General features: G+C 41.4%; 1 protein-coding gene across 4 annotated transcripts; it reads left to right on the forward strand.

The window, feature by feature from the left end:
• The first annotated feature begins 817 nt into the window (after positions 1-817).
• slc4a5a (solute carrier family 4 member 5a) lies at positions 818-27,734 on the forward strand. 4 transcript variants are annotated; one of them, XM_053674541.1, is made up of 24 exons: positions 818-1,566; positions 6,270-6,402; positions 6,582-6,742; positions 7,142-7,294; positions 7,627-7,722; positions 8,027-8,082; positions 9,440-9,597; positions 10,494-10,581; positions 10,696-10,850; positions 11,961-12,089; positions 12,516-12,690; positions 12,857-12,990; positions 14,353-14,624; positions 16,303-16,364; positions 16,685-16,876; positions 18,372-18,485; positions 18,766-18,927; positions 19,755-19,933; positions 20,873-20,945; positions 21,800-21,868; positions 22,062-22,235; positions 23,145-23,324; positions 23,765-23,820; positions 26,808-27,734. In XM_053674541.1, coding segments are annotated over exons 1-24 (3,225 nt in total). In that variant the 5' UTR covers positions 818-1,565; the 3' UTR covers positions 27,061-27,734. The 4 variants fall into 4 exon arrangements, 3 of the variants coding, with proteins under 3 accessions (XP_053530516.1, XP_017307674.1, XP_053530517.1); XM_017452185.3 differs by having other exon boundaries at positions 26,889-27,734; XR_008393247.1 differs by lacking the exon at positions 19,755-19,933 and having other exon boundaries at positions 26,889-26,968.
• The last annotated feature ends 263 nt before the right edge of the window (positions 27,735-27,997 follow it).

A 27,997-nucleotide genomic window follows, 5' to 3' on the forward strand; every position in this document is an offset into this window, starting at 1 on the left:
TGTTTCTTGTTTGTCTGTTGTTAGAACTGGGTGTTTCCTGTTTGTTTGTTTGTTGTTAGAACTGGGTGTCTAATGTTTGTTTGTTGTTAGAACTGGGTATTTCCTGTTTGTTTGTTGTTAGAACTGGGTGTTTCCTGTTTGTTTGTTGTTAGAACTGGGTGTTTCCTGTTTGTTTGTTGTTAGAACTGGGTGTTTCCTGTTTGTTTGTTGTTAGAACTGGGTGTTTCCTGTTTGTTTGTTGTTAGAACTGGGTGTCTAATGTTTGTTTGTTGTTAGAACTGGGTGTTTCCTGTTTGTTTGTTGTTAGAACTGGGTGTTTCCTGTTTGTTTGTTGTTAGAACTGGGTGTTTCCTGTTTGTTTGTTGTTAGAACTGGGTGTTTCCTGTTTGTTTGTTGTTAGAACTGGGTGTTTCTTGTTTGTCTGTTGTTAGAACTGGGTGTTTCCTGTTTGTTTGTTTGTTGTTAGAACTGGGTGTCTAATGTTTGTTTGTTGTTAGAACTGGGTATTTCCTGTTTGTTTGTTGTTAGAACTGGGTGTTTCCTGTTTGTTTGTTGTTAGAACTGGGTGTTTCTTGTTTGTTTGTTGTTAGAACTGGGTGTTTCCTGTTTGTTTGTTGTTAGAACTGGGTGTTTCTTGTTTGTTTGTTGTTAGAACTGGGTGTTTCCTGTTTGTTTTTGTTAGAACTGGGTGTTTCCTGTTTGTTTGTTGTTAGAACTGGGTGTCTCTTCTTTGTTTGTTGTTAGAACTGGGTGTCTAATGTTTGTTTGTTTGTTGTTAGAACTGGGTGTCTAATGTTTGTTTGTTTGTTGTTAGAACTGGGTGTCTTTGATTTTTGTTTGCTGTTGGTTTCTTTGTTTATTTATTTTTTTGTTGGCTCTGTGTGTCTTTTGGTTGTATTTGTTGGGTTTGAGTGGCTTTCTTTAGTTATTTCTTGGACCCTAGTGTCTTTTGTCTCTTAATTGTTGGCTCTTTAAGTCTTTTGTCAGTTAGGATTTTTTATTTTATTTATTTGGGTGTCTTCTTTGTTTCTTAATGCATCTTGGTATCTTTTGTTTTATCTTTTTTTATTGGATCTGGTTGTCTTTTTTGATGGATTTTATTTCCCTTTATCATGCATTTCGTTGTTTTTGCCCAATCTTTTATCTTTGAATTTTTTGACCTGGATTTTTTTTTTTGACCTGGTCCTATATTTGTTGGTGCTTGCTTGTCCATCTAGATGCTGTCTGTTAGTTATTTATTTGAGCTAGCTGGCTTTATCATGAATTTGGGTGTTGAGTGCTCGCCTTTAACATGTATTTGACCTCGACATCTCCCCACGTTGTTTCTCCTTAACCTCTACCGATTTGTACCTGCAGATCACCAGTCCATTTACATCGGTGTACCAGTGCCACGGGGCTACAGGCGCAAGCGGCGTAGGAGGCACTCGTCCATCTCAAGTCATGACATCACGGATATCGAGAGAGGTGCACACCGTAATCTTGAGCGCTACGAGTCGGAGGACACCGATCGCTACGATCTGGAGCAAACAGAGCACAGCCTTCACCCACCTGAAGTCAGCCGCACTAGTGAGTGTCCTCTTGCTAAATATTTCAGAATCATATTCTGTTTAGCGTTATATAACACATTTTGCTTGGTTTCTTTTTTTTTTTTGTGGAAAAAATGGAAACAACTATTCATAAAGTTAAAAGGTGACAACAGGTCATTAACACTAGGAGCTCAAATGGACCCTATGTTAAAGGAATAAGTGGTAATTACCAAAGTGTATGTTTTTCACAGCAGATATTGACGTCGAACAGCGTTTCCATGGTGCTTTAAAGGCACATTTAATAAAAACTCTGTGATCCCACTGTGAGCCTCAATAGGGCCTGTCTGACTCCATTATTTCTAATCAATTCGAATAAAAAGAATATATTTAGAACTGTTCTAATAAGCACATATTTTTTTCTCTTTCAGTCCATTAGGAATGCGTTAAATAACACTCGGAATGGTTTGTTCTTGGTTTATTCGTGCGTTTCATTGACTCATCGATCTTGGTATTTTAAAACACCGAATGTGTCTCACTTCTTAGTATAAATGATATTCATGCCGACACATGCTGCAGGTCCTAGGTTTAAAAGAAAATAAAATCCATGTTTTTTTTTTATCCATGTTAGTGTCAAGTGTACGTCGAAGTTCACTAATAGTTTACTTTTAGCTGTATTAGAAGGAATACGGTAATGAAACGTATTTCTAAAATTTCAGTTGCTACTATAGAAAACTGTAATGTATCGGGTGCTCCGGTTTCCTCCCCCAGTCCAAACACATGCATGGTAGGCTGACTGGCGTGTCTAAAGTGTCCGTAGTGTATGAATGGGTGTGTGAGTGTGTGTGTGTGATTGTGCCCTGTGATGGACTGGCACTCTGTCCAGGGTGTACCCCGCCTTGTGCCCGATGCTCCCTGGAATAGGCTCCAGGTTCACCGCGACCCTGAAAAGGATAAGCGGTAGAAGATGGATGGATGGAAACACTTGTTTGACCTGGTCCTAAGTGGTAACATGTACTGGCAGAAGGTGCGATAACTTTCAGTTGTCATTTTAAGAAAAACTACATATAACAATCCTGAGAAGTTTCTACGTAGACGTTAACATGGTCCAATTTTGTACAAAATGGATCCAAGAAGCTTTTCTCTGCTTTTTCTTGTTTTTCCTGGCACTGCCTTTAAATATCTCAATATAATAGTTTTATCCTACCACCTACATTTAATCACTTTAGATTGTTTTTAAATAAAATAGACTTTTTAAAAACGCGTACACACATTAAAAAACAAACAAACAAACAAACAAAAAAAAACGAAAGTACTTTTGTAAGGCTGGTCCAGTTAATTTGTAAGATAAACATAACTTTAATATGATTTTATCTCTTGGTATCATTTCCTGCTTTGGTGTTCCCATTTGGATGTGAACAGATCATAAGGGTTCATTGCGTTTGGCCGATTTATTTATTTATTTCCCCCTTTCTAGCCACTGCATCCTGTACGCTTGGCTTGAATCAAACTTCCTACCTCATATAAGCAGATTAATGGCGTTCACTCACGGGTCAAGCTCACGAGGCCACGTTCTCTCTCGGGCTTATAACACTGGTGCTTTGTGCTTGATGTGCAAGAAATCTCTCTAATAGCGCGGACAGCGGAAGACGAATCAGGAATATGAATTACAAATTCGAAATGAACCTGGATGAAGAAATGAAATGGATGGAAAATGCTCAGCGAAACAGCTGGTGGAGATCCATTGAGATACGCATACATTTTGAAACCAGAGATCGAATATCTATATCTATCTATCTATCTATATATATGAAGCCAGTTGGATAACGGCTGAGTGTTGAAATGAGAGTAATAGTGCAGTTCATTTCCATGTGTCCTGGCAAAGCATTTCAAGGGAGGAAACTCAACATTTGGTGATGTTCCAGATTTCATTGACTGCACAGGATTTGCATCCAAGTATTAAAAATAATCCTAATATTTATGATTGTTAGTTTGTCCAATTACTTTTGAGCCTGTGAAAATGGAGGGACTCTGCCAAAAAACAAACAAACAACTGGCTGTAATTCCTAAATGATTAATGCAATGTTTTTGTTACCCCTTGAACCCCTTGTATTCAAGCTGAAAGTCTACACTTCAATCCCATCTCGATTGCTTCATTTCAAATCCATCGTGGTGGTGCACAGAGGCAAAAGTACAAAAAAAAAAAAATGATGTCACTGTCCAAATACTTGTGGACCTGACATTACCTTTTTTTGAGGCTATTTCTTCGAGGCAATCCTGTTTGACGGGACACAGACGAGAGATGTCGTGTGTCTCCGTCCTTCACCGTGGCTGGGTGTTGATCACGTGGATTGCAGTGACTAAGCGAAACCAGTTCTGGTGGCTGAAAGGAAATTATTAACATGGGGTCTCCTTTAACGGAGTCCGAAGAGCCTCCCTGTATAATTGCATGGAAATCTGACAGTGGCTAAATGAACATAAATGGATTCTCCAGCGCGGAGATATAAATAATGAGATATCAAAGCGAGTTCCTGACTCAAGTGAACGAGTAAACAAATAAATCACTGCGATTGATAGGTTCGTGTCTTCAAATCGTCTTCGGCAAGCGGTGTGGAGGCAGAATTTGATTCACTCATGACGTAGTAGCTAATTAGCCCTGCAGTGACGTTCCTCATTTTTTAACATCCTAATCGCCGGGCGTTTCGAGAAAACGTGCCGAACGCTTTTCCGTAAAAACACAATCGATGATGCGATGAAGTGGCAGCGTCAAGAATGTCCCGTTTACTCGGATTCGCAGTTCACGTCACGACACGTATGTGATTAATAGCTGAGGGAAACATGCTAACCTGTTGCTAACCCTTCAATCTTTTAATCGATTTAGCACTTATCTCTTTTGTAGCAGGAAACAAAGACAATAATGCAGTTGGTTCTCATCAATGCAGCATCACTCCATCCTATCGATCCCCCCGGGCCTGCTCTCGCGACAGCGCAGACTTGGCTAATTAGAGTTCGCTGTGGGTTTGAACAAGTACAAGTACGTTATGGTCTTTAAACAGTTCCAGGTTTGAGAATGAAACGGATTTAACATTTAACTAAGAAGATCATTTCGGTCTGTACAAATCAGGAAATGGAAGTTCGCAGAACTTGCCTCAGAACGTCACATCATCTATTATTTCCTTTGTTTTGTTTGTATAGTTGCCTGCTCATTCATTACGAACCACAGCCTGTTGAATTCTTGGTTTCTATAGTAACTACAGCTTTAAATACAGCTCCTGCTTTGTGTGACCCCCCCCCCCAAAAAAAACGAATATCTCGGCTGTAAATTGTCGCTGGTTTCCAGCTCTGCACCTTTCGGATCATCTCGGATGATGTGATCATCTCGACCGGGACACTGCAAACACTTTCAGCGTCCTGGCCGCCGTTGCTGTCGCACTTTAACTGTTCTGTTGTCCAGAAGGTGACCCTCAGGCTTGGCCTTGAATTTCTTGTGTCTTTCTGGCACCATGTTTGCTCGTTCCTCAGCTCATTCCCAGTCCCAATCCTTTCCAAACTGCGAGCTCGGCTTTGGGGTCTGTCTGGAGGTTTATTTCCGGCTGCTTACGACGATGAGCGGAGGTTTTTTCGAGCGGACAAAGTTAGCGGAAACGAAACTTGAACTAAGCATTTTATCGACAGCAGTGTCTCCCTTCCAACGTAAGCATCAAGTCACGGTGCCACTTCCACTGTGCATTTTTCATTTATTTTTTGCTGTTTATAATGACGTGAGATTTTATTTTACGCACCTAGTCTTGGCTTTTCAATGTGCCCAAGTGTTCTGGAATTAATGAGAATTCCAAAAACATGATAATTAGATCAACACGACCTCTTTTACAGCACTGGATATAGATTATACTGTATGTATGTATGTATATATATATATATATATATATAGGGTTGTCAGAATCCTGATGCGTACCAGATCATAGTTCTGTAAGTCTTCCTCGCTGTCGGAATGAATGCTACGGTGGCGTTAGCAATGAAAATGAATGCAAGCTAGCAAGTTTAGCAGATTTACCTCAACATAATTTGTTTTTGTTTTTTTTGTACACGGGAGGTACAGGAGATGCGTCGTCCTGTATGAATCGTTGGTAAATCCATCAAAACAGGACTAACACACCCTTTGATGGGGGGGCGAGGGGTGGGTTAGTCAGGTAAAGTTTGGGTGTAAATAGTAAAAGCTGAGAGTTGTGATGAAGAAGAAATGCAGAAAATATAATAAGTTCTGCGGTGACTTCTTTGTTATGAGTAATGAGTAAAAGCCAGAGCTAGACATCATGGGTGCAGGCAGCTTTCAAAACAACTGTCTTGTGCTAAGCGAGTTCAAATCCCAGGAATGTTACAAAGCGACACTGGAGACTCCTTCCATTAAAATCGCACCAGAGGCCAAAACATATTATTTCCTCCAGCAACTAAACACAGAGTCACGATACTCTACGCACAGAAACCCAACAGTGTCCTGACGGCGATAAGAAATTTCATTCGTTTATACTGATTGAAAATGTCTAGGTGTGTACTGTGAGAAAGGGTTAGAGGTCCTACTGGAATGCATTGAAAGGACACTTTATTTGAATTCTATTTGGGGGGAAAATCTTTATCACATCCGCTACTCCTTCACGAGTACAGATTAGCATCTTAACAGTTGTGTGTGTGTGTGTGTGTGTGTGTGGGTGCATTCATTATTCTCGGGGTGTGTTTGTCGTCCTTAAGTGTCCCCGGCTGCAGAACGCCTGAGGTATATTTTAGGAGACGATGAAGACGCCATGCCCACGCCCACCCTCTTCACCGAGATGGACACACTCCAGCACGAGGGAGACGAGCTCGAGTGGAGAGAGTCAGCCAGGTAGGAGCGCGCACGTACACACACATTTAGAATTTGAAGAAAGCACCAGAAACCTTGTCCCTCTCACAAACACCAGGTTCCCACTATTAATTAATGTAGATAAAGTGCAGCATGCTGCTCCTCCTCTCCTGTCACTGAGTTGTGTGTGTGTGTGTGTGTGTGTGTGTGTGTGTTGTCAGGTGGGTGAAGTTTGAGGAGAAGGTTGAAGAGGGCGGCGAGCGCTGGAGTAAACCGCACGTCTCCACGTTGTCTCTGCACAGCCTGTTCGAGCTGCGCACGTGCCTGCAGACCGGCGTCGTGCTGCTGGACCTGGACGGCTACTCGCTGCCGCAGATCGTCGGTGAGGACGGCGTCTCAGCAGATCTATACTTACCGTCTAATAGATACAGTGCCGTGCATAAATAATCACCCCCCCTTGAACATCCCCATATTTTATAGTGTTACAACCTGGAACAAAAATGGACTTACCTGAGGTGGTATGTCATGGATCTGTACGAAATACGCAATAATACTGGGGGATAAACCGATACCGTGGGAGAAAATTATTTACAGAAAAATACAAGTCTGTTTGCATAAGTATTGACACCCCCTCATTGTAAAAGGCGTTACGTCTGCTCTAAAACACCTGATTTCAACAAACGTTTGGTGAAATGCTCTGGGTTTTACTTTAGTTTGCATGTTTCTATTAGTTTTGTATCCTCCGTCTTTATTCACGATCATCCCGCTCGCTTCCTGATAGACGACATCATCGAGCGCCACATCGAGGAGGGCATGGTCAGTCCGGAGCTGAGGGACAAGATCAGCTTCGTTCTGTTGAGGAAACACAGACACCAGACCAAGAAACCCATCCACCGCTCGCTGGCCGACATCGGCAAAGGCAGCTCCGCCCCCAGTGAGTCGTCTCCGCCTCCATTTAAACGCCTTCATTCACCTCCTGTCTGTCAAACCCTTAGGAAAAACGGTTCCATTTAGTACCCTAAAGGGTTCTTCGGTTTGTCTGTGTGTGAGAACCTTTAAGAACTGTATACCTTGACGGTACGTCGAACTCCTTTGCGAAGAAACAGTATACAAATGGGTCCTTCAAGAATTTGAATTCTCTCTAATATTAGATTGGATTACCAGACTAAATATCAGATCTAATCTAGAACCTTTAACGGTTTTTGGCTAAAGAGGTATATTTTAATGGTCCTATAACTGAAGTGTGTGTGTGTGTGTGTCTTTCAGGTCGCAGTCCGGCCCGTAGTGCGGCACCCGCTGCCAGCTTCAATCGCTCCACAGAGAATCTGCACAGCAAGCACGGAGGCAGCTATGGGCATCTGCGTACGTCTGCGTCCTTTTATCGAGACCAATGAAAAAAAGCTATGTGTGTGTGTGTAATTCTTTGCAAATTAAAGGATGCTTGCACGTGAGTGATTATTTCGAAATGATGCCGTCTTACAGTTTTATCGTGCCTCACCCATTGAGTTCTATTTACATGAATTACTCGGAATAATACTGTACAAACATGAATAACATAATAGGTTATGCATATGGTATATTTCTTTCCATATATTTACATGTCTATGAATGTAGAATTCGGTTGGAGCGAGTTTGCATTCACGCTGAATTTTATTTTGCGTTACAGGTCACGCCCAGAGCAGGAGTATGAACGACATTGCGGACACGCCCAGCACCGACCAGGTATAGCACGTTTATTGTATTTATATATTAATACAGTGCGTGTATGCCGGATTAGGAGTGTCTATATATGCTACTTATATGTTCAGCACATACGGCGGTGTATATGCAGGTGCATGTGTGTGTGTGTGTGTGCCCATGAGAACATTTATGTATGTTAGACTATATGCGCTATCCCTACAGACATCCACTGGAATCGACTATAATCGTGTCACACACTCGCTGACATTTACACACACGCATACTGTTTGAACAGGGACACAAGGGTTACTGCTTTATTGTCATGGCAACTAGACTACTTCCTTTTTTTATTTCACTTTTCAGTATCAAATGGTTGTAAACGATATTTATATATAAACACGTATATAAATAAGCATTCAAGCGTTATCATTCTTCCCTCTATTCACTGAAAAGTCATGATTTTTCACCTCGCTTTATTGCCTTAGGTACTATTGTGGCCAAATACACAGGCACCTTTCAGGCTTTAGCTGCCAAATTGATTTCCAGAGAGGTGTTAAGCTTTTGATTGAATAAAACCTTGCAAGTGAAATACATACACAGACGGGTGAGAAATGAATACAGTGGGTTAGTGAGGTGCTGGGCCGCTACGAGCCTCCAATACTCCTTCGTACCGAGAACATCCATGTTTTCCACATTTGTTAACACGTCACTCCAAAATCGGAGTGCGAAGGCCATAGCGTACGATTTACATTATTTTCATCCACATCAAACTGTTCTGTGAGCCCTCATGCCCTGTGGATGGGGGGCGGAGTCATCCTGGAAGAGACCACACCCATCAGTTTCATCAAATTCATCTAAAATGAACGTGTCAAATAGTTCAATATTATAATTGACATTTTCCATAGATTCTATTGGACAAATTACACATAGCGAATTGCAAGAATGAATGCGTTCAGTTCAAAAATGAGTTTATAAAGATAATCGCCTTCTTTTTGAAGTTGATTAGGCTCTTGAGAACGTTTTAGATAAAACGAGAGTACATTTGTCAAACTCTTTTTTTTTTTTTGGAGTGCGGTCAAGCAGTTCTATTTAGATTCCGTATAATTACAATTATAATAGAAACAGTTCTGGGAAATCAGTAGTGTGCATGTCTGTGAAAGAAGAGCTCCTTTTTTTATCTTCTGGCATTAACAATAGAACAACTGAACACTTCTGTGGAATTTAAAGCAAACACCAGCCAGGCTGGAATAAGAATTCAATAGGGTCTGTATGTTTGTGAAAAAATAAATACGTGACATGCGTGAGTTAAAAAAAAAAAAGATGCAGAAACTGGAAGGATGGCTATGATGGCATTAATACTGATGTTCATATCTGACATTGTTTCGAACTATGACTGCAGCTAAAGAACAAGTTCATGAAGAAGATCCCCAGGGATGCAGAGGCATCCAATGTGCTTGTTGGTGAGGTGGACTTCCTTGACAAGCCCTTTGTGGCCTTTGTACGACTCGCACAGGCCACAACACTAGGAGGCCTGACTGAGGTTCCAGTACCCACCAGGTACAATTATTACAAATGCTTATCAAGATCTCATTTCCTACCAAGTACCATATTTGCAAACTACATGCCAAGATCCCTAGTGCCTACCAGGTACCACATTGACCATTCTGTAAGCTCCCAGTGCTCATCAAGTACCACAGTGACCATTCTGTAAGCTCCCAGTGCTCATCAAGTACCACATTTACCACTGCATACATGGTGGGTACTGAGACCTTAGTACGGGGAAAAAATGTGATACTTGGGGGGTACCAAATTCTCAGTTCTGACCAAATGCAGACATTTACCACGCTCTATCAAGGTCCCACTTCCTATCAAGTACCACATGTACCACTTTATATTAAGGTCCCAGTACCCACAGAGTACTACATTTACCACTTCATACTAAGGTCTCCCTTCTCACCAAGTCCCACATGTACCACTCCAGAGCAAGGTCCTGGTTCCCACCAAGTCCCACATGTACCACTCCAGAGCAAGGTCCTGGTTCCCACCAAGTACAACATGTACCACTCCAGAACAAGGTCCTGGTTTCCACCAAGTGCCACATGTACCACTCTGTATTAAGGTCCCAGTACCCACCACACACCACATTTACCCCTCTTTATCAATGTCTAAGTGCCTACGAAATACCACATTTACCACTCCATACCAAGGTCCAGGTACCCACTCAGGTCAAGATCCTGGCTCTGTTACCATCTATACCAAGGTCCTGCTGCCCACCAGTTAACATTAGCATTCCTTACCATTATAAATCCTTGTCTGTCAGGTACCCTCATGAAGTCTGAAGTCCAATGTCTTTCTAATTTCTTGCTTGTTTGGCAACAGGGAAATATAGACCTCCAGATAGCCAATTAATATCCAAGTAAGTTTATTTTGAAGTTTCACATTTCTTGTTACAGGTTTTTGTTTGTACTTCTTGGACCCCCTGGCAAAGCCAAGTCCTACAACGAAATTGGCCGGGCTATTGCTACACTAATGGTGGATGATGTAAGCATGAATATAATCTTCTTATCAGAGATTCATAGCAAATCTACAAAATCCAACATAAATCCAGCAAAGCTACCAAATCCAGCATAGTAACTCTGCAGGTGTCATCTCCAGCTCTTTAGTGACGTGGCGTATAAGGCCCGGGACAGAGAAGACCTGATTGCAGGCATTGATGAGTTCCTGGATGAGGTGACTGTGCTTCCACCTGGCGAGTGGGACCCCAAAATTCGCATCGAGCCACCCAAAAAAGTGCCCTCTGCTGACCAGAGGTAAAGCCAGAATAGTCAGGAGAACGGAAAGTGACAAGACGGGCTTTTTAACATTAACTGTAATTTGATAGGAAAGGAACCCAATGAGGTTTTATCCCAGTAAAACCTCTTTAGTACAGTTTGATAAGTTAGCGATAGGTTGCTCAGCAATACAACCTTTGTCAGCTTTGCTACCAGCATTAGATAAGCTATCTAGCATCCATTTTACTCCAGATTCATTTAACGCTAGCTGTTGTGAGCGTGCTACTTTTCCACCGTAGCTGCAGAGATGTTTGCACTTTTATGCTAAACATTGTGGCCCTTTACACCAAACCCACATTACGAGCAAGGCTGAGGCCATTGAATATTCATTATATGCTCTGAGTCTATATGTTTTCTCTCACCGTGAGTGGTCTGCTAGTAGTTTTTGTGTAGTTTAGGCCTATAATCACAATATCACGGGCTATATTCCAAATTGTAGCCCTGCTATGGTTGCGGGTGCCATCACATTTGGTCATAATTCCAATTGGTGAGAGGGCTACATGCATTGAAGGTAGGAGTAAATTTCACTGGGCTAATAAACTTTATTTAGATGATTTAAATGTAAAGAGTACCAAGCCATTCGTTATGTAACGAGTTAGCCTTAGTGATCAATTATCCAGGTGATTTACTTTTGTTGTTGTTTTTTTTGACGCAGTTTTTCCTCACAAAAGATTGGGTTGTTGTTTTATTTTGTCTGTGCTTTCTGCTATGTTTGTCTTTCTGAGCACATGGGACTGGGGTTGAATAAAGGGCCCTTGAAGGGGTGCCTATGAATAAGTCATGGTCTTTGATCATATTAATTCATTTCTTCGTGTTCACACTGTATTCTCTCTATGTAGTATTTCAACCTTATTGGTAATCACGAGCATTAAAGGAGGAAAACCCAATGCCACCTCATGCTCATTCTTGCATAATCTATCTGAATGTGTATGAGATTTGTGGAGCGTGTACCTTGCATGGAAATGACTTACTAATTGCCACTGGCATGCTTGAGCTACAAATCAGAAAGCTTGTAGTTAATGATTATCCATTTGCTGCACCATTTATCCTTCAGCTATGTCAAGTCTCTGGTCTTCATCCCTGATACAGAAAGTCGGTGTTCTCTCTGAACGAGCTGGGCCAGATGAATGGCACTGCGGGAGCCGGGGGCGGTACTGCAGAGGAAGAGGAGATGCCCGTACCGCATGAGCTCGGTGAAGAGCTGGCATACACGGGCAGGCGAGTTCCAATTATGCCTCAAGAGTGTCATGGCAGTTAGCAGGCTTATGATGGACTGGAGGGTGCTTCACTTTGAAGAAGTCCCCTTAAAACACTAAAACACTTCACTTGGTAGTTGCAAGGCTAGTCTGGAGAGTGCAAATAATTGGCTCCAAACTGTCCAGAGAAGGCGATTTTAAGGTGATATATTTGGCTGTAAAAAAAAAATGAGTGGAGAATGCATTAGAGCGAACAGAATGTCAACAAACGGTGCTGTCTTTAACTATTCTCCTCTCAGAAAACCCTCTTACTATCTTTGCCTGTCTGTCGTTCTATTCCTTCTCTCTCTACCTGTTTTTTTTTTTACGTGGTGTGTTCTGAAGACAGACCTCTATTGAATTATGTATTATAAACCTGTGTATGTTTGTGTGTGTGTGTGGATGATAGATTTTGCGGAGGTCTGTTCCTGGACATTAAGAGGAAACTACCCTGGTATCCCAGCGACTTTTATGAGGGTTTTCACATCCAGTCGGTCTCAGCAGTGCTCTTTATATACCTAGGCTGCATCACCAATGCAATTACGTTTGGTGGACTGCTGGGAGATGCAACAGACAATTACCAGGTAAATGAATGTAGAAACAGAACTTTCTAGAGCAATTCATAGCGAAGTTGTACTTTCAAACCACGTGGTGCTCTCCTTTCCATTCTTATTCTGTGCAGTGACGTTGGTTTGTTCTAGAGCCGAATCTCTCCCATGCTTTCTCTCTGTCTCTGTTTCTTTTGCCCAGGGAGTAATGGAGAGTTTCCTGGGTACAGCCTTGTCCGGCACAGTCTTTTGCCTTTTTGGCGGTCAGCCGCTCATCATCCTCAGCTCCACTGGACCCATCCTCATCTTCGAGAAGCTGCTCTATGAATTCAGCAAGTAAGAGCCATCACACCTTCTCTGGCTTGTCTTCCAATTTGTCCAAATTTTGTCTCGCTCTGTTGTTAAGATCCATGTACTCCACAGTGTTACAGTACAGTGCGTGTGCTCGGATGGATTGATATTTATCAGGGCAAATAGAGTAGTCGTAGTTGTAATCCATACCGTGTTCTTGAGAAACATTAGCAGCTCTCCAGGAAACTTCAAACAGAAATTCACATGAAGAATCGATACTGAGGAAAGAAACAGCATTGTATACACGGACAAGCTAATAAACTAACTAACACAGAACAGGTGCACACAGTAGGGAAACAAAAAGCAGACAGAGAATGAATAACAACACTGCTTTTCTTCACAATCACTATAATCACCATATCTCTTCCTTCTTTAAAAGGGTGCCATTACTTTCCATGTGATAGCCTTCCAACACATATAAACAACATATCTTCAGTGCTTCAGATCTTCAGTATCTGCACTAAAGAAGCAAACACATCTTGAGTGATCTAAATGCTTTGACCCGTGCATTGGTTTCCGACTATAATTATATTTCTCTCGAGCTCAGCGTAGATCTGTCACACCAGCAGGCATTCATCAGTCTCCTGTCGTTGGCCCAGTGTACGATGCCAGCAGCTTTTGTTCAGCCGTGACTAATTTGCCTCCTGATTCGATGCGTTTGTTACCTGCGTGAATAACAGTGGTTCGTCTGGCACTCCACAATCTGAAGGCATGCTTGACCTGCTGAGGCGCTTTATTTATTTATTTATGCATTTTAATTCATAAATAAACCCTGTGGTTCTACCACAATTTTGTTTTTATGTTCAACATAATCAACGATAAATGAGCCAACTGTGAGTCTATTAATATTAATCTAATAAGCCGTTACTGCCAGTCAAAAGTTTTTGAATCTCTACGACATTAGCATTTCTGGTGGCCTGATTTTAAATGAAAGGAAAGTTGATGTGTGGATTTTATTCAGGATGTAGTACAGAGAATATATATTTTTTAATGATAAATATCCACGAGTCTTAAGAGCTTTACCCATTAAGTGCGCTCACTTTTAGATTCCCATTAGGATCGCAAAGATTTTAACTTCCAGAGGCGTGCTTATTTAACGTTATTGTTTATTTAATTGCTGTTCTTCCCCTAGTTTATTTCATTTCTTGCGCCAGCAGTAGTTAAACTGTTATATGCGGAGGGTTGTTTTGTATACATCTTATAGAAATGTCTGCTTTTCGCCCAGTATTGACGGTTACTGTTCAATCCCAGTGATGGACAGAAGGCTCATTTCAGAAATAACATGAATCCCACGCCTTAATTGTCTCCGAGCATCTCAGAACTGTAGATTTACTGATCACATCTCAGGAGCAGCAGTATAGACTACATGGAGCTGAGGCTTTGGATCGGCGTGCACTCGTGTATTCAGTGCTTCTTTCTGGTGGCCACCGACGCCAGCTACATCATCAAATACATGACGCGCTTCACCGAGGAGGGCTTCTCCAGCCTCATCTCCTTCATCTTCATCTCAGACGCCATCAAGAAGATGGCTGGGTCCTTCATCAGCTATCCCATCAACACCGACTTCCAGCCCGACTTCATCACCGCGTACAAGTGTGAATGCGTCGCGCCAGACACGAGTGAGTCCATTCTTGGCGCAGGGCTACTCTGAGTTAGCGTGGTACAAGCTAATCTTGAAACTCACAAGCTTTCACTCTCAGTATTTAGCCTGGAATTCCAAAGGATTATCATTGCGATGATATGGAACGCCTTCCTCCTACCACCTACCGGCGCATACCTTCTTTTTAAGACTGTCCCAAATTTTTGATTGTCTGTTTTGTTTTTTCAGCTTAATGACGGCCTCCTTCACTTGCATCGACACCTCTTTTGGACGGCATATTGAGAGTTCCCATGAAATGCAAATTCAACGCTTGGAATCAACTCCTGACCTTTTATCTCATTCGTTTTGTCATGAAATGTTCAACATAAGCCGTGTTTAAAATCGAATTTACTTTGAACACGCTGTTTACATGGAATAGCTAGCTGGAAAGAAATTACAGTTAGAGCAGTGGATATTTATGTGGCCAGTGTTCATATCGAAAGCCTTTTTTTTAATGATAATTTGATGTAGATAACGTATGTTTAAGACGAAAACATCACAGATGCACTGGACTGCGAAATTAAGCCCTAGTTTACCACATCAGTATTGGCGTAAATAAAAATAAATGAAAACTTGTGAGGTTCAACTTGGTTTTGATCCATGCTAACATTAGCAAGGTTTCACCGTGAAGTACATCATCTGTAGAGTGATCTGAATTATGCAGAAATACTGATCCGTAATGCATTTCCTGTTTGATTCGAAGTAGCCGTGTATTTATAATTATTGTAACTGATTTGCATTTTGCTTGTTTTTTTGCTGCAAACATGGCCGCCACTTCACACGTGTGAGTATCAGCTTGGTGTCATTTGTGCAGTTAATTGTGCGCCGAACAAAGAGCGTGCCGTCTCGTACCAACAGGAACGCCATTTCCCAGAATCCTCAGCTAAAAATACAAACTGAAAACACGGTCACTGTGTCATTCTAGTTCCATGGATTTCTAACCACAAGCAACTCTGCATTTTGTTTATTGGGTTCTGCCTAGTAAGGAATAATAATAATAATAATAATAAATAAATAAAAACTCCATGCTATTCTGTTATGGAAAAAATAATCAAAGATGGAGTTATTCTTCCCAATCCAAAGTTGATTATTTTCCATTAAGAACAGTGTTTTATTCCTTTTATACCACCTCACTGTGTTACCGATTATGAATTTGAATTCACTAAATGAGGACGAAGGTTTATTATTAGACCGTCCATCTGTCCAGCCAAAATCCAGAATTCATCAGAACTGTGGTGAAAGCAAAGATGAATCTGTCTGCGGATCTTCTGAGACTTTACCTATAGACTTTTGACTTCTGATTGTGGTTTGCCCTTTAGGATTTGTCCATGCCTGACACATGTATTTTTAATCAAAGCTAAAGTCCGTATTATCTGCCTTGTGCTGCATACAAATGAAATTCCAAGGTGTTTTCTCTCTCTCTCTCTCTCTCTCTCTCTCTCTCTCTCTCGTTTTTTCCGCTTGGGGATTTTGAAGCCCACAATTAAAATTCCCTGATTGTAATTTCTATTCCAAGCCCATCTGTTGGCTTTTGTAACACACAGATGTGATGCGTTTGAACAACAAATTGCAATTCCCATCTCAAATTTGTTTCTTCCCTCCATTCTGCTAATTCCTATCATTTTCTCTCTCTCCCCCCTCCTTCTTTGTTTGTTTAGTGGCTTCAATGCTCTTCGATGTTGTAGTTCCTGTGCTTGATAATACGTCTGCTCTCTTTGGTGTAAGTATTGCTCACTCTGTTTAAAAAAAAAAAATAAAAAAGTTTTAACTTGTGCTGCCAGAAGGGATCGAGCCTCACGAACTTTTGATTCTTGCCTTTAAGCGACTCTCATTTATATTCAAATGGGGCGGGTCTCGAACGGTCCTGAAAGGTATTATGATGAAGGTGGATTGAATCACCCTGTGCTTTTGGGGTTTATCTACATATTATGAATAGACCTTATGTTCCACATGACCCTCTCTCACTTTCTCCTCTTCTCTCTCTTCTCTCTCTCTCTCTCTCTCTCTCTCTCTCTCTCTCTCTCTGCCATCTTCTCCCAGATGAATATAACAGCCCTCGACTGGAGTCAGCTCAGCAAGAAAGAGTGTCTCAAATACAGCGGCCAGCTGGTGGGAAGCTCCTGCAAGTTCGTCCCAGATTTGGCACTCATGTCCTTCATTTTGTTCTTTGGCACCTACTCCATGACCGTCTCGCTGAAGAAGTTCAAATTTAGCCGCTACTTTCCTACCAAGGTGCGAACAGGAATGAAAACGTGTTGGCGAGAGAGAGAGAACTAATTACACATCCCCATAAAAGTTCATTTTTATTATAAGTCAGCTGTTGGGACGATAACACAGAACATATAGAAGACTATTCTAGGTGAAGTATTAGCTATTAACCCTTTAAACTCCCATGAGCCTTTGGTGGAGCCTTGTACTATAGGGCCTTAGAAGAGGAAGGGGCTTACTATGGAAAACTTACAGTGTAAGTTGAATGGAAAAAAAGCCCCCAGAAATATAATAAATCACAGTCTGATCTGAGAACCCTGAGGGTGTGGCCTAATATTCTAATGATTATGCTTGATTGGCTGATTGCATTCTTCCTCAAGGGTAATAATAATAGATTTTCAGTCAGAGGTAGCTATTGGTGTATTTGGCGTATAGCACAAACAAATCATTTGGTCTTGCCGTTCCAGTAGCTTCGGAGGGGACTGTGCATTCCACAAACTTGACCAAGAACACACAGTTTTGACAAACATCCTACATAAACTTCCCCCAAGACTACCCCCGCCCACTTTTATTGGAAATTCTGGCCAAGTACATGGAGTTGAGGCTGGAAAGCTGCCAGTTGTTCATACTTTACAGATGAACATCGTGGGCCACAAGAACAACATTAACCTGATTAGAAACCAATTACGGCTTTCGGCTCTCTAGGGGGAATTAAGTCTGGTGCATGACTCGGAGTTGTCGTTTGAGGTGAATTATAAATTGCGAGAGTAAATCTGCATCAACAGTTGGAAGTTCAGTTGGCTCCAAATTAGTCCAAAATGAAGTAAAATATAAAGTCTGGAGCCATTCAATTAGTTCAGTACAGCAAGACAGAGAAGGAACTTCAGAGGTCTATTTTCTCTTTATTTTTGCCTGTTTATAAATGTGTATATATATATATATATATGTATGTATATGTATATATGTATATAATTTGATGAATGACCAGCCTATGATTTATAGTTAACTTCTGCCTTGAAAATCAAACAATGAATAAATATAAAATACAACAAAAAAAACCCCCATATTTTTACTGCTAAACCATTACGCTCTGAGAAGATCATGGGTTTTTTTTCCCCCACGTTCAGGCATGCACTGTATCTCTGCCTCGAGATGCAATTTCAAGTAAATCTATAAGCCAAATAATTTCTAAATTATTAAGGAACACGTAAGAAATGATTTTTCATCTCAGACTTTTAAAGCCCACAGCATCACTGCACGGATATCGGTTTATTTATCAGTACTCCGTCGGTTGCTACGGCAACAGGGCCGGATAGTTGCAATCCATCTGACTCATAACACACCTCAGAGAAGTTAACAGCTGTCATGTTGGGATTTAAAGCGTGTAATACGTATCAACTATCGAAAAGTATCTACGGTGACTTGAATGTTTTTGGATAAGTTCAGGTTTGGACAGATGCATCCACAAGGAAATGGAATACTGATGTGTCCTTTGGTGTCCTCGTTCCTTTTGATTTAGTTGAGGAAGCTCATCAGCGACTTCTCCATCTTCATGTCCATCATGACGTTCGTGGGTTTGGACATGCTCATGGGGCTGAAGACTCCTAAACTGATCGTTCCTACCGAGTTCAAGGTGAAAGAGTACACACACACCATATCTTACACTCGTATAGAGTGCAAGAAAAGCTGCTATAACATAAGCGATAACAGGAACTAATTCATGTTTCCTGGACATTCATGGAAATCCTAATGTTGTCAAACTGCTGTGGTATAACAGGAATCAAACACTTCTATAACTAAACCAATCCCAGATCTCCTTCACAAACCTTTCATATGATTCCTCTCAAATTTTCCGTCGACTCGCGCTTTAAATGAACCAACACTTTGACTCCTTTTCGTTTTCCGTCACGTAGCCCACGCGTCCAGACCGTGGCTGGATCGTCATGCCGTTTGGGAAGAACCCGTGGTGGGTTTATCTGGCTAGCTTCGTGCCCGCTCTCCTCGTCACCATCCTTATATTCATGGACCAGCAGATCAGCGCCGTCATCGTCAACAGGAAAGAGAACAAGCTGAAGGTAAATGATTGCGTTTCGTCTGAACCGCACTGATGTCAATGTGAAAGCTTTGTTTGTAAATGTGAGGTGAAAATAATGGATGCGAGAGTCATTTTTTGTGCGAGTGTGAGAATGTGACTTACACGAAAAGAAGGGGACTTTATGTAAATGTGGACATTTTATAGAATTGTGAAACATTTTATATGAATTTCTATGTACTTATGTGAAAGTTATATGAATGCGACAGTGTTCTATATAAATGTGAGAGCTTTTTATGAGTGCGAGAGCGTTTTACATGAACGCAAGAGTATGTAAGTGTCTCAAAGAACTTTATACGCATGCAAAAGCATTTTATATGAATGTGAGAGCTTTTTTATGTGACTGCGAGAGTGTGTTATATGAATGTGAGAGCATTTTTTATCATATGAATGAGATTTTTATGTGAAAGTGAGATGATGAATGCAAGAGCATTTTATATGTTCAGTATGTGAGAGCGTTTTATGTAAATACAAGAGCATTTGCTTGTGTTTCATATGAATTTGAGAGCTTTAGGTGTAAATTTGAGCGCTTTTGATTTGAATGTGAGAATTTCTGTGGGAATGCGAGAGCATTTTTAAAATTTTATATGATTGTAATAGTATTTTATATCAGTGGAATAATAATAATAATAATAATAATAAACACTCCACAAACAATAACTCAAATACTTATTATTTCCACAGAATTGCTGTATCTCTGGACAGTTTAGAGTCAGGGTGAAATCAGAAACGTTGGTTCTGGGGACCGTAAATAAATATTAGTACACCAGCTGCAGTGATTTAGTGTATTTTTTTTGTCCTCTCGAACAGAAAGGGTGTGGGTACCATTTGGACCTGTTCTGGGTGGGTGTCCTGATGGCTGCCTGCTCTTTTATGGGCCTGCCATGGTACGTAGCAGCTACAGTCATCTCTATCGCTCACATCGACTCACTTAAAATGGAGAGCGATTCCAACGCCCCGGGGGAACAGGCGCAGTTTCTGGGCGTGAGGTACACACACTCGCACTGCTTTCTGTCGAAGTGTTTTTATTGTGGTTTGGGTTCAGAACAATATATACAGATGTTATCATGAAAATGAGTACATTACTCAGAGCTTAGGAAGTATTCAATTATTAAAAACTCAGATAAATCAGCTTTTTACAACCCCAATTCCAAAAAAGCTGGGACGCTGTGTTAAAATGTAAATAAAAACAGAATGCAATGATTTGCAAATCTCATAAACCCGTATGTTATTCACAATAGAATATAGAAAACATATCAAATGTTTAAACTGAGTAAATGTACCATTTTAAGAAAAAAAAAAAGGTCATTTGTATGGTATAGGTGTGCATTAGTGCATATGGAATGGGAAGATTGCACATCTGGAAAGGCACCATCAATGCTGAAAGGTATATACAGGTTTTAGAGCAGCATCTGCTTCCATCCAGATTCCATCCCATCTTTACTTCTCAAAGACTCCGCCTCTCTAAGATTCTCTTTTTATACCCAATCGTCTCACTGTCCTGTTGCCAATTTAATTTTGCGACCGAATTAGTTGCAAAATGTTCCTCCAGCTGTTTCTTTTTAGTAACACTTATTTTTCTTGCCCTCGTCCCAACTTTTTTGAGACGTGTTGCGGCCATCAAATTCAAAATGGCCTTATTTTTTCCCCCTAAAATGGTACATTTAAATGGTACAGTTGAAACATTCGATATGTTTTTTATGTTCTATTGTGAATAACATAGGTGTTTATGAGATTTGCAAATGGTTGTGTTCTGTTTGTTTACATTCCCAGCTTTTTTGGAATTGGGGTTGTAAAAAGCTGATATATATCTGAGTTTTTAACTATTGAACACTTCCTAAGCTCATCATAAACATGACTCTTAGATTAGTGTTGACCCTGGAGTTGAGTTTCTTTTTTGCTTCCTTCTACGTGCTTCTGATCTAAAGGGAACAGCGACTGACCGGGATCCTCGTCTTCGTCCTAACCGGAGTCTCCATCTTCCTCTCCCCGATTCTGCAGGTAAAGGTCACGTTACATGGAAATGGAGCTTTATAAGCTGGGACGAAAAGTATATATTTATTTATATATCAACGGGGCGCACGGTGGATTAGTGGTTAGCACGTTCGCCTCCAGGGTCAGGGGTTCGATTCCCAGCGTGGCCCTGTGTGTGCAGGGGTTTCCTCCGGGTACTCCGGTTTCCTCCCCCAGTCCAAAGACATGCATGGTAGGCTGATTGGCGTGTCTAAAGTGTCCGTAGTGTATGAATGGGTGTGTGAGTGTGTATGTGAGTGTGCCCTGTGATGGACTGGCACCCTGTCCAGGGTGTACCCCGCCTTGTGCCCGATGCTCCCTGGGATAGACTCCAGGTTCCCCGTGACCCTGAGAAGGATAATCGGTATAGAAGATGGATGGATGGATGGATTTATATCAACTCAGAGGATGTTTAAGTTCCTCAGTGAGGAACTTAAAGCCTGTTCTGTTAAATGTCTCACTCCAAGAATAACTCAAATCCAGAAGGTTTCCATATTCGTTACCCCAAATCAAATGAAGGAGTAGATCCAGAATGCAGGAAGGGCGGGGGTGGGGGCGAGGGGGGGGGTTGTTGGGTGTTTCAGTTGGGGGGGCGTGTCTCTAATCGTGCCAAACTGGAAATGTCAGCCTTCCTTTACCTGTTCAGGATGGCACGGGAGTGGATTTGGCGGTGATGACTGTCGCTGATGTGGCTTGTGCTCCATTCAAGTGCAAATGTGCCATTTTATAAAATAGAGTCCATGTATTCTGGTCTGAAAAATCAGCTGAGGTGTTTTATTCAGCATACGGTGGCACTGAATGCTAATCCATGTGCTGTATTTAGTGCCGTTTTCTGCCCTCAGTTCATCCCGATGCCTGTGCTCTATGGTGTGTTTCTCTACATGGGTGTCGCTTCTCTCGGGGGCATCCAGGTAAGCAAGACCCTTTCTTCATTTAAGGAAACCCTGAACAAATCATTCAAAAAAAAATGGTTTAACAACCAGTAAATGAACATCGCCGCACAGAACACATGTAACAGGATCTAGAAACACGCACACACTTGGATAGCACTTTTTTTTTTTGTGTGAATAAAAATGGAGACAGTTGTCCTGTCTTGTGCCGCAGTTCTGGGACAGGATCAAGCTGTTCCTGATGCCAGCGAAGCACCAGCCGGACTTCACCTACCTACGCCATGTTCCGCTCAGGAGAGTTCACCTGTTCACGCTGCTGCAGGTCGTCTGCCTCACCGTCCTCTGGATCCTCAAATCCACCTTCCTCGCCATCATCTTCCCCGTCATGGTCCGGGTTTACCAATTAAAATTTTATTTATTTATTAAAAAAAAAAAAAAGTCCAATTCGTGAAGTCAGTGATTAATGAGTTGTTTGTGAGTTGAAACAGGGAGTCAGGAGGTAACAAGTTCAGTATCACAAAAATAATATAAAAATCAGCAAAGACTGAAATTTTTTTTGGGGGGGGTTCACGTGAAAAATAATTAATCATGTAGAAAACGTTCATTGTTCATATGCAACACATAAGGTTTTATTTTCACATGACGTTTTCAAATAATTCACATTTTCACACTCACATTTTTCAAATGATTCATCCATTTTGCATGACTTTTTCAAATGATTCATCCATTTTGCATGACTTTTTCAAATGATTCATTTGTTTTCACGTGACTTTTTCAAATGATTCATTTGTTTTCACGTGACTTTTTCAAATGATTCATTTGTTTTCACGTGACTTTTTCAAATGATTCATTCTTAGATGACGTTTTCAAACGACTCATTTATTTTCATATTTGACTTTCTCAAATGATTCACTTCTTCCCAAGTGAAGTTTTTCAAACGATTCCCCTTTTTTCACGTGACCTTTTCAAATGATTCTTTTTCACGTGACTTTTTCAACTGATTCAATTCTGTCGCGTCACTTTTTCAAACGACTCCTCGATCTTCCCGTGTGACTTTTTTTTTTTCCAAATGATCCACTCTTTGCACGTGACTTCTTCAAATGTTCCTTTTTCAAATGACTCATTTCTTTCCACATGTGACGTTTTCAAATGATTCATTCGTTTACACACGGGGACCGGGTTTCGCACACACCGCATTCTATTTTATGTGAAATCTTGGTTGCGCGTCCAACGTCATGCATATCGGTGCACGTGACAGTAAAGAGCTTTGACTTTGGCAACGTGTTCGTATCCTCAGATCCTGGGCCTGATGCTGGTGCGCAAGATGCTCGACATGGTGTTCTCTCAGCACGACCTGGCCTGGCTCGACGATCTGCTGCCCGGGAAGGAGGAGGAGGAGAAGAAGGACGACAAGAAAAAGGATGGAGGGAAGAAGGAAAAGAAGAAGGTCAGGGGAGGAGAGGAGAGTGAGGATGAGGTAAGCCTGAATTTTTGGCGTATCAGGGATAAATGTGCAAGCAGAGCTTTGTCTTTGTGTGTGTGTGTGTGTAATAGTGTGTCTCACATCATTCTTATTATTCCATCAATGACACCTCATGATATAACATGATGCTCAACACTAATAATTTCATTGTCGAGTTATGGACTGATATTAGATTCTGTCCTCATGCCTAACGTGCTATTGGTATTACCTGTCTCATTACACTTAGTCTAAAATAACACACACACACACACACACACACACACACACACACACACACACACACACACGCACGCAAAATATCCCATCAGTATCCATTATGTATTGCTGCTGTCCCCTACTGGCCTGAAACACTCGTAACATACACCGAGACACGGAGCTGCCACTTTATTAGGCACACCTCCTCACTGGCTATTTTTCCCCCTCTTGTCCTACAGGAGAAGTTCCACCCGTACTCCAACTGCGCTCCAGCAGATTTGGACGTGGACCGCAGGTACTGTGTGCTCAAACTGCACGTCCCCTACCGAGACCTGTTAGATCCCCCCGACTCGAGCTCCGAGTGGGCTGCACGCTGTCAGCCGGGCACCTTTTACCACTGATGTGCACAAAACCACCACCTCACCACTCTACCACACACACATACGCACTTCCTTCATTATCCACAAAGCCCTTTCACACACACATACACACCTCCACACGCACACTTTCCCCCCTGTTGATTTGTGCTTTTATATAGATTTATCAATATTAAATATTAGGCTAAGTGAAATATATTTGCATATTGAATCCACTCGGTGATTAAATGTTAGATGTCCTTTCCATGCGCTTGTGAGCAATGCAGATTTTCAGAATAGAAATTTATTACAGAACTGTAGCGTTAGTGGCATTATGCTGCTTTTACGCAAATACGTTGTTATTATTTTTTTCATGCGAAAAGGTGAAAATCGAGTCTTCTTTGTATATTTAAGAAACGTTTAACAAGCACATTTTCGCAGCAGGTTTTGGTTGTTTCTTTCTCCTCTGTGTACCGCGTTCACTTTAATGTTCGCTGTGTGCTTTGAGCCTGAGTCATACTGTGCAATTCTTTAAAAAAATATATATATATATATATACTTTAAGGCTGGTTTTCTGGATGCAGATGAATGGAAAATCCCCACGGAGAGCGACAGGGATTCTCCATTTAGTCCAAGATCTGAATCTATGTCCTGAACGCCGGTGCATAACTTCTCATTTGCTTTATTTCGTCTTCCTTTCAAGTGTCTGTTTGTAATGGAAATGTAAAATAAATAAATAAAAAGTGGGGCTAAACAGTCTGAGTTCACTACTGAAAACAGCTCATCAATACACAACAAATACAAAGCTTAGTTCGGTTCTTTAAGAGCTTAGAGAACTCCGTGTCCTGAGTTTAGACTAATCTTAATCCACTACATTTCCAGTTTAAAATCTGCTCACGGTCCGCTCGTCGCCATCCTGACTGTAAAAATGAGACGTTCAGTATTTACGACTGGATATTTCAACATAATCTCGACATCACGTGCGAAACTAAACTGTCATCCACTGTGGTGTTTATTTTCGACCCGTAGTCACAAAGCATTGATTAAAAGGGTGCCGATAATTGTTGCATACATATATTTAAAAAGTTATTATTATTATTATTATTATTTTTTGATAAACCTGTGTTGTGTTTGCAAGTGTTTGATATCCATGAGAGCCGAGTATTTTTGTGAATTATTTCAACAAAAGATCAAAAGGTTAAACAATAAAGACAAATTTTCACAGCCTATGTGCTCATATTTACCGAGGGTGCCAATATTAATGGAGAGCGCAGTAGGTGTAACTCGATTTGGTACTCCATCTGAAAAAATCATCTAATAAAATAACAGTATCGATGTTTCTCTACATTCTACTACCTCATATTGATTTATAACCTCTCTTACTCTCTCTCTGTCTCTCTCTCTTCTCTTCTCTCTCTCTGTCTCTCTCCCTCTCTTCTGTCTCTTCTTTTTCGCTGTCTCTCTCTGTCTCCCTCTCTCTCTGTCTGTCTCTCTCTTCTTTCTCTGTCTCTCCCTCTCTTCTTTCTCTCTGTCTCCCTCTCTCTTCTGTCTCTCTTCTGTCTCTCTCTTCTCTCTCTCTTCTTTCTATGTCTCTTCTTTCTCTCTGTCTATCTCTCTCTCTCTCTCTCGCTCTGGTTAGTGAAGAGTAATGGAATCGTATTCGAGAGAATCTATAAGTTTAAAGAATTATTGCATTCGTAACTGATTTTTCATGAACGAAGCGATCTCGGCACCCGGACAACAAATGATCAACGATCCAAATCCATATTCGTCCGTCCCCACACAGCACCATGTAATAACGAAAAGATGAACTCATGCAACTCAGGCTTCCAACACAGCCACGACTCAACTTTAATGAGATCGTCTCTCAGAACCGGGACACTTTCAGCCAAATATTTAAGTACCGCACAATTAATTGGGTCTTTTGGGGCCGTTGCCATGACCGGCCCGTGAGCGTAAACCCCAGCACATTTGGCTCTGCTCTCCGGGTAGTGGACTCAGACGTTTGCCCCACTTCTTTCCACAGTCATCATGTCTGCATTGCTGATAAAGGTGCATGGTCTGGACGTATAATTACTCCCAGAAAGCAAACGATAGACGGCACAAACCCGGCCCCATGCTTAGAGCTTCCATCTGGCCCTCAGACCACAGTGGAATGATGGCGATGAACTCATCCAAGTCTTGCTGTTAGATCATAGACCTAACTAAACCGTTTAATGAGACCAAATTCCAGGCAAGATCTGGACCGGGACGTCAGGGTTAGATATGGCTGGTCGTATTTGGGTTTTTGGTGTTTAAAAAGCTTCTCACTGACATTTCTGGATTTTCTTTCCTGCTGTTGGAAATTTATTCAGTACGTAGCACCAATGAGAATTAGCCCCCAACTTTCCTGCTTACTCAGACTCTTTGTGCCTGAGCAAAAAGGCATCAAGTTGCAGTTTTTAACCATTTCATTTACCCTGATCTGGTGTAGTAGTTATTTGGCGCTCTGTGGTAATCTGATCTTGCCGAGCTTCGCTAGCTAAACTCCTGTCCTTAAACGTAGGCGGTTAAACGAGAGGACAGTAACGTTGAACTATTTTAGGTGCGATACGAGTGCTGCTCCTTCACACTTTGAAACTAGCCGGGAAGAGAATTAGCAGTGGAGTGACGCACATAATATGTGTAATATGTGCAAAACACACCATTCACGACTCGGATATAAAAATAAAAAGCACGTTCCGACAGCTCGAGCTAGGTCAACACGGAATCCTAAAATACTGAATATCTCAAATACATGACCTCTCTCTTTTTTTTTTTGTTAATGCACACCCATAAATTTGTAGCTAGCGCCAGTGTGTTCCCTGCTAAACGCTCCTCAAGTCCAAGACTTGAGGGGCAAGTATTAAAAACTGTATTAGGACGCAGGGCTATTCTTCACCTGCAGAGTTGGTGCCACCCCGCTGACCCTTGACCTTTTGCCATTACCTCATCCTCATTCTCATAACGGGACCTTGCCACTGCGCAGCATCACCCTGCACTTGAAGATCTCGTGCCCTCCGTCGCCGGCGATGCCCGTCACCCGAGGCGTGTCGTGTCCGGTGCCGCAGGTGAAGATCGAGATGGAGTCCGAGTACGACGACACGGACACGGAGCCCAGACACAGGAACCGGGACAGGAGCAGCGAGACCACCCTCTAACTTTGGACAGTGGACAGTGTGTCCTTTTTTTTTTTTTTTTTTTTTTTTTTTTTAAGCAGTGTGTTGAGGTTTGCTAGTGACGTATTTGATCCAAATCTACATTGTACCAGGACTTTGCAAGGAAACGACACACTTTATAAGAGGATCCTCGTGGGATGTTTAACGATGGGAGGTTTCTATACAGGATCTAACTGAAACCTTTAGGACTCCTTCAGCTGTACAGTACAATCCATTTAAATGCGACGTCTTAACTGTACACGTGTTCTTCATTCAAATCAGAGTATATTTTAGATAAATGCCTTTATATTTACGTGCGTGTGTAATCAGTATTGTGTCCGTCTTGTCGATAAATCTGTTGTTGTGCTGCAGAGAATTGTGGGTAAAAATAACAAGATCCACTTTTGCTTCTTCTTCTCCTTTCTAATTCTTGCATATTTTCAAACAAGAAACCAACGGCACGATTTCTTTTCTTTACCCTCAACCACCCCCCCCCCCCCCACCCCCTTTCTTTTCCCGCCTCAAAAAAGTTAAAGCGGATAAACTGAGGGAAAAGAAACAACCAAAAAAAAAAAAAAAAAAGCAAAACCACCCCGTAAACTTGACTTTACGAGTCATTTGTAATGTGAAAGCCCATGTGACGTAGCTTCTATTCCTCGGATTTGTACGTAAACGCTGTATGAGGAAACGTTTGAGCCGAGACGGACGTCTGTAGTCTTTGTGTTTAAATGTATCTATGCTCTTTGTTGATCTGTATTGCAAAAGCGAAAGGAATTTTTTTTTTTTTTTTCCTTCACTGTGTGGATTTAGCTCAATAATCTGTAACCTTTTATTTTCAAATCACATTAATGGCACAAAAGAAATGTCAATTATTGTTGTTGTTGTTTTTCAAAAACATACAGAATATTATGTTTGTCAAAATTGATATAAAAGGTGCATA

The sequence above is a fragment of the Ictalurus punctatus genome, chromosome 22 (genome assembly GCF_001660625.3).
Source record: "Ictalurus punctatus breed USDA103 chromosome 22, Coco_2.0, whole genome shotgun sequence".
Taxonomy (NCBI): domain Eukaryota; kingdom Metazoa; phylum Chordata; class Actinopteri; order Siluriformes; family Ictaluridae; genus Ictalurus; species Ictalurus punctatus.

What these genes read in the sequence shown, in the direction of transcription:
- slc4a5a (XM_053674541.1), top strand. An exon ending in GCGCAGTTTCTGGGCGTGAG is followed by an intron (nt 19,934 to 20,872) that starts GTACACACACTC and finishes TCTGATCTAAAG; the next exon opens with GGAACAGCGACTGACCGGGA. An exon ending in GATTTGGACGTGGACCGCAG is followed by an intron (nt 23,821 to 26,807) that starts GTACTGTGTGCT and finishes CTTCACCTGCAG; the next exon opens with AGTTGGTGCCACCCCGCTGA.